This window comes from Chaetura pelagica, unplaced genomic scaffold (genome assembly GCF_000747805.2).
Source record: "Chaetura pelagica isolate M959 unplaced genomic scaffold, ChaPel_1.0 scaffold3, whole genome shotgun sequence".
NCBI lineage: Eukaryota > Metazoa > Chordata > Aves > Apodiformes > Apodidae > Chaetura > Chaetura pelagica.
This window is the reverse complement of record NW_009952974.1, coordinates 407,387-414,519: the sequence shown is the minus strand read 5'-3', so window position 1 is coordinate 414,519 and position 7,133 is coordinate 407,387. Positions and strand designations below refer to the sequence as shown.

At 50.7% G+C, this 7,133-nt stretch overlaps 1 protein-coding gene across 1 annotated transcript in view; it reads left to right on the top strand.

The window, feature by feature from the left end:
• The first annotated feature begins 432 nt into the window (after window positions 1-432).
• The window catches only part of LOC104387443 (TGF-beta receptor type-2-like), a 13,519-nt gene continuing 6,818 nt past the window's right edge, over window positions 433-7,133 (top strand). The window contains exons 1-3 of the mRNA XM_009996212.1: window positions 433-623; window positions 3,738-3,940; window positions 6,807-7,129. Coding sequence (XP_009994514.1) covers window positions 433-623; window positions 3,738-3,940; window positions 6,807-7,129 — 717 coding nt within the window. The remainder of the gene's footprint in view (window positions 624-3,737; window positions 3,941-6,806; window positions 7,130-7,133) is intronic.

Sequence of the window (7,133 nt, the reverse complement as noted above, 5' to 3'; positions counted from 1 at the left end):
ATGGGAGGAGGGAGGATGAGGAGGCAGTGGGATCCCTCCCCAGAAAGGGGAATAAACAAAAAGTCTTCAGAGGCCTGGAGATGCCCCTTTTAAGACACCGCACGCACTCAGGGTGAGGGGAGAGACTGATTCAAGCCTAGGTTGTAGAGGGAGAAACAAACTGTCCCCTGTTGTCTAACAGCATGGGAAACAGGGGAAAATGTAACTCTCTGTGGCTTCCCAGGCTCTGCAAAGCTCTTGTCCACCAGGACCTGCCTCCACGCCCCATCTCCTCTAGGCATTGGCATAATCTAAAGCATGTTTGACTGAGCAGTGGAGCAAAATGAAAGCTGCAAACACACGCATGGAGAAACAGGATTAATTCAGGTTCCTTCTCCACTGCTTGTGTCAATTGCTTAAGCAGGGGTGTATTTTTCCCTGATCTGGACAAGCATGGCCATGCTCACCCTCCAACTGCCTCCCTGCCCCACAGCCTGCTGTGCCAGCACCCGCCGAAGCCTGAAGACCAACCTCTGCAAGTGGTGTGACTCCACACCCCCTGCCTGCGAGGAGAAGGTGTGCTACAGCAACTGCAACCTCAACTCCTACTGCGAGGACCCCTTCGAGATCTGCGTGGCCATATGGTAAGTGGCAACCACCTCAGCAAGGGGACATGCAGGGGGCAAAGGGGTTCAGGGAGCAATAGCTCATGGGAACGCACATGTGTAGCCCTACACTTGAATTATTGCCCATTAAAATGATTCAGGACTTTCTCTTCCCCTCCCTTTTGACTCTGTTATAATCAAAATTATGATGGGCAGTAAAAAATTATTTGGTCTGCCTCATAATTAGCACCCTGTGTATTTTCTAAATAAATCAAGCATTTCAGTGCATGACACAGAGTGTGGCAATTTGGCCGCAGGACCTCTCAACGCCCATAAATCCTTGAATTTAGCTTTACAGGCTGCACCCACGGGTGAACATTGGCAGCCCTGACCCCCAAACCCATTATGTCCTGCATCAGGCTGATGAAACCTCAGTTCACATGCAAGGGTGCAGCCAAGGCCTGTCCCCATCTGATGCATGGACATCTGAGATGGTACCAAATTGGGGTTTAGGCCCACCAGGTTTAAGCCACCTCCTTCCCATCCCCTGCAGGGAAAAAAAAACCAACCAAAACCACCACACCCTTTTTTGGTTTGCCTGGAAATGCCTGGAAGGGAAATGCAATCCTGTATTTTAGGCCAACTGTGCACTGCATCATTTGGCCCCAATGAGTGCCTCCCCCAGCTTTTTGGTCCCCGTGAACACAACTAAAAAAACATCCATTCTGGGTCTGCCCAGAGTGACTTTCCTCCTCCTTCCCTTTCAATTTGGCTGCCAAAGTGAAAGCCAGCCAAGCACTTATCACTAGGCTTTATCTCAACCTGCTAATTAGTGTGGATGCCGCACGCCCCGCTTGCAGGAGTTTGCCTCAGCATAATTGTTGCATTATGGACTTTAAAAAAAACAAACCAAGAAAACAACAAAAAAAAAACAACAGCAAGAAACCCAAACAAACCAACAAAATCCACCCCCTGCCCCAAATTCCCCGACACCCACATGGAGAAGCCACCTTAAATCCCCAGTAGGCAATCCAGCATCTGGCTGGGTTTTCCCACTGGCTGCCCACACGTACAGGAAAAAGAAAGAGCTGCTGCAGCATCAACCCCCACACCAGGAGAGAAGCCCCATGGCAGGGGATGGGGCTGCAGCCTCACACCAGGTATTGGATGGGGTGAGGCAGCTGCAGGGTTACAAATAACCTACCACCCCACAGCCTCCTCCCAGCATCTCCCACCCCGAGATTCAGACCCATCCTGACAGGGCTCACCTCCCAGCCAGCCTCACTTGGAGGCATTTTGGATGATCTGTTGGAGCAGGTCCAGAGGAGAGCCAAAAAGATGACCAGAGGGCTGGAGCACTTTTCCTACGAGGACAGGATGAGAGAGTTGGGATTGTTCAGCCTGGAGAAAGAGGAGGATCCAGGAAGACCTTATAGGAGCCTTCCAGTACCTGAAGGGGTTACAGGAAAGCTGAAGAGGAACTTTTTACAAAGGCACAGTGATAGGATGAGTGGGAACAGTTTTGAGCTGAAAGAGGACAGATTTAGATATTAGGAAGAAATTCTTCACTGTGAGGGTGGTGAGACACTGGCTCAGGTTGCTGAAAAAGGCTGTGAATGTCCCCTCCCTGGAAGTGTTCATAGCTATGTTAGATGGGATTTGGAGCAACCTGGTCTAGTGAAAGGTGTCCCTCCCCATGCCAGGGGGCTTGGAATATAGAGGATCTTTAAGGTTCCTTCCAACCTAAACCATTCTATGATTCTATCTGAACTTGTCCCAAGTGGGTATCACAGTCATAGCAGCAGCTTTGGCCCCATGCTCACGAGCAACTATCATGAGAGCCAAACCCATCCCTTTTGGTCTACGTATGACACATTTCCATGGCTTTAACAGGAGCCCAGTCCAGGTGCTGCTGAGCAAAAGAGGTGGCACATGAGAAGGACCTAAGCTGGCTACTAAGCACTGGTGTTTAGAAAAGCTCAAAAGCCATGGGCACTATGGAGGTAGCCCCAGTGCTATGAGCCATGCTTCCATGAGTAACTGGAGTTTCATCAATTAGACTTCTTGGTATTAGACTTTGAATATTTCACTTGCTCTCACTGCATATGCTGAATGCTTGTGCACAGTTAAACACCACAATTCCTCTTAATTCCCTAAATGGAAATGAGGAGGGAGCTAGGGCTGAGGTACCTTTGCATCCCTGGCTGTGCTGAGCCCCAGCACTCCTCTGCCCCAGACCTGGCAAGGACCAGGACATGACCGCAGGTTTCATTTGTAGTTTCTTGGTGTCTGAAGCTGTGGTATAAACACAGACACAGCCCTGTGCTCCAGGAGTTGTATCACCTTCACTTTGTAATTTACAGCTCCAAATGTCAAGCCGTTTCTAGAAATAACCCCCACCAGTGACTGAAGGGCTCTGCTCCCACAGGTCAGCAGAGGCAGGAACAAATGGTCCTGCAAGGACAGGGTGTGACAACCAGCAATTAACCCAGAGTCCAGGAGATGAGACAGTGCTCAGGGGCTGCACCTGCATGCATGGGTTGAGAGCAGCAGGAGGGAAGCACGAGCCAAGTAGTGGCTGGCAAGCAGGCATTTCAACCCCCATAGCATCCTCCTCTCCTCTTCACAGGTAAAATTTAGGCAGCAGAGACCCCAGTCCCTCCTGAGACAGAGGTGTTATGAGTTCTATTGCAGCAGAGCTGACATATGAGGTGAGATCCTCATTTTGCAGGGTTTCCTTAGGACCATATAGCCCCAAAACCTGCTGGCCTAGCAACTGCTATTGGTAAAGAAGAGATTTTCCCCTCCTCCCCCCGCCTCCCAAATTCCCTGCAGGGCACTCAGGGTTGGCACTACCTGATCCAAGGTATGATTATGACCTGGTGAATTATTTACTGGAAACAAGTGGAGTCTCTGGCTCACATCCTACTATTGGCACGTGCTAAACGTTTGCCTTTTCACCATTTGGAAGAGATAAAGGGCTTTAACAAAACCTGTCCAAAGCACGTGTAACTAGAACGATGCCAGAGCCACTGCAAACAAATCATTACCTACAGGGCTGCCAACTAACAACCTTGAGACCAGGTTTAGGAATGACACGTGGGCACCCTGAGGGCTGAGCCTCTGAACTGGTGGTTCATTTGGCACACACAGGAGACAGGACAACGAGAGCATCAGGATCAGCACGCTCTGCCACAACCCCCAGCGCCCCATCGAGAACCTGATGGTGCCCAACTACAACACCTCGCGCTGCGTCATGACCCACCAGCCCAGCCAGGACGGGGTCACCTACATCTGCGGCTGCGTGGACGAGCAGGAGTGCAACGACAAGCTCATCTTTGAAAACCACACCAATGGTGAGTGCTTTGGGTAATACTGTTTACGGGAGGAGAAGCAGTCAAGGCCAACCACAAATCGCTCGTGCTTCCAACAGAGCTGGAGAGATGATGCCAGAAGGAGCTCCTTCAGCAGCATCTTTGATGCTGCTATACAAAAGCTAGGCAAAGTTTGTAGCCCTCTCCTGAGCTCAGTGTTCTGTCCATGGCTAAACTATCCCTCCTAGTGACTCCTCCAGCCTTGGTCTGGAAACATCAGGAGGTGGAAAATCCACTGTATCTCTCACTGCCATTCAGCACAGGGCAAGTCCACCAGGGAACCCAGAAGCTGGTGTAACCTAGCATGAGTCAATGCTCTGAAAGCTTTAAATAAATGGTGCTGGAGCAAATCCTGCCCCTGCACACCCACGGGAACCACCAGTGTCCACCATGGCTGCAACCCAAAAAGGTGCAGTACACAGAGGTGAGCATGGGTTGGCACATCTGTAGATGCTTCTGCAGGTGGCTGAAGAACCAAAAGGAGCTATAAATGCACAGGACAGAAAACCAAGAGGCAAGCTCATTTTCGTACCTCAGGAGGATTGTACACTTTGGAAATGCTTCCAGCTAAACCCCGAGCCTTGAAGGTGCTTGTCCAAACCTCCCTAACTCCAAATGGGCCAGGCTTATCCAAGTCCCCATAAAAAATCTGACCCATAACAAAAGCAAAGCAAAACCCCTCTGATTTTCCATCATTACAGAGCAATGAGATGCTGAAAATTAGAGTAATCATAACCTGCAAGTGGGCAGGGTGACTTCTCCAGCAACATAAAGGGAAAAAAAAAATAAAAATCACATAAAATGCAAATTCTCAGAACAAACAAACCAGTTTTAACGAAGGCAAATTATGCTAAATTTGGCAGTTCTTTGCTGCTCATGGAGCCAAACATAACAGGTACACACGGTTCTGGGGAAAGTCAAATCCCCAAGCTGATGCTGGGATATGTAATTTCACACAAAACCAACTACAACTGGTTCACTGGAAATGCTGCCCCAACAAAAGCTGCCCTGAGCAGCCTCCTCCTGCCAGCCAGCACATAAAGTGCTGGAACTCAGAGCAAGAACAGTGTGGGTCTTAAACAACTGTCTCCTCTGTGATTTGGTTTGTGGGACCAGCTTGAGAAGGCCCAGACTCAGAGACCCCATTGTTTACATCCTCTTCTTCTGCTTTAAAGTATAGTTTGCATTTCAAATGTTAACAAAATCACCTTCAATGGTATAGCCAATGTTGAGAAGATAAATACCTGATAGAGAGGAGCATTTCTCCAGCAGCTGAAGCAGGCAGATTTTCCTTCCCATTCCTTGAAGAGCTTTAAGTACTGCTTCCCAGTCTGGTAGCACTGCCCAAGCACCAGGGCTGCAGGGGACCCCATCAGAGTTCAGCTATGACCCTAATGAATACACAGACATGGTTTCCTGAAGCTGTGCAAGCAGGAGCCCAGCAGGCACCTTGTGAAGGCACTGGGTAGGGCTGAGCACACAGAGTCCTTTCTACCCCTGTGCCAGCCAAGCCTGGTCCTGCAGGTCCACCTACCTCAGCAAGGATGGGAAGACTCATGCGGTGATGCTTCACAAGACATGGGTTTACAGACCCACAGTTGTCACCACAGCAGCTACATTTGCTCTGCATGGAAGGGGTCTAAGCCATGCTGAACTGCTCTGTATCCAAGGTCTTGCCTCAGAAAGGGTCATCCTCTCAAAAGAATTTGCTAAAGTCGTGTTAACATCCCATTTTCAGGACTTGTGCATGAAACTCCCTTAAAACGATCTTCTCTTTCTCCAGAGTTTAAAAGATGGGACTTCAAGCATCGGGTAAATCCATTAAAGCAGTAGGTGATATCCAGGCCTAGCACTTTCCAAAAACAACATATTCCTGAGTTAGTTATTGATTTATATCAGTTTAGATTGATCTTGTGGTTTGAACCTGATGCCTATTTTAGAAACGCTTTCACAGCCTTGCAGAAATTAGCTGCAGTACATTTTTTTGAAATTTGCCAAGGAAAATAGCTAAATGCTCTGTTTTTCCAGAACCTGAATTATGATCCGCACACACTGAGGTCAAGCAGCAAGAGTTTTGCTTATGGAATGATTCTTATCCCTCTTCCCCTGGGTTATTATGCTTGGCAGAAAAACCTCTGAGTAAGATTTTACTTGAATGTCTCTACTGAAGTCAGCATGTTTATTCCAGGAATTGTGAACATCAAAGGAGCAGACAATTACACGTTGTGCGAGGGATAGGGCTTTTGGTGTGCTCCCCCCGACGATCTGAGGGCTGACAGGGGCTTGAAAGAAGGAAAACAAAAGCAGCCATGCTTGCTTGGTTCACGGGGCGGATGTTGTGACACCAACCCTGAAACGATGCTTCTTTATGCTAATTATTGCGCAAAGCATCCCGGGCTTCCCTCGGGATGCAGGTCCCGCCCCCTGCCCGCCCCCAGCCAGCATCCCTCCAGGCTCTCTGTGTGCCAGAGGGGCCTGGCAAAGCCCCAGCCCCAAAACCCCTCAGAGATTTGCTCTGTTTGGGTCATGCCTCAGCTTTATTGCTGTTCTTCCCACCCCGGCTCCCCTTGCAGGGACAGACGAGCTGTTTGGGTGGCAGGTGCCAGGTCTCACAGGCTGTACCACCCAACCTAATCAACACGGCCCGGCGGCCTGAGCCCTCGCTTGATAAATGGAGCTTAATTTGAGCAGCCCCTGAAGAACTGCCCACTTGGGGGCTCTTTGCCTGGACAGGTCTGTGCACAGGGCACCTCACGGCCCCGCTCCAGTCGCAGCTTCACACATCTCCCTCCTCCCCGTGACAAGAAGGAGCTGTTGCAGCCCGGCTCTTTGCTCTTCCTCCCCACAGGCTACTCCATGCTGCAGAGCAGAGAGGTGATCCCGGTGGCCGCCATCAGCCTCCTGCCACCGCTGCTGGTGGCGGTGATGGTGACGGTGACCTTCTACCTGTGCCGCACGCAGAAGCGGCGCAAGAGAACCGAGGCGTGGGGCGGGAAAGCGGGGCGGCCGGCGGGGCTGCCGGAGCCGGGGAGATCTGCCGAGAGGGAGGAGAAGCTGTCGGTGCTGATGGACGAGAGCCCCGCCGGCTCCAGCCCCGCCGGCCGCCCGGCCGAGCTGCTGCCCATCGAGCTGGACGAGATGGTGGGCAAAGGGCAGTTCGCGGAGGTGTGGAGGG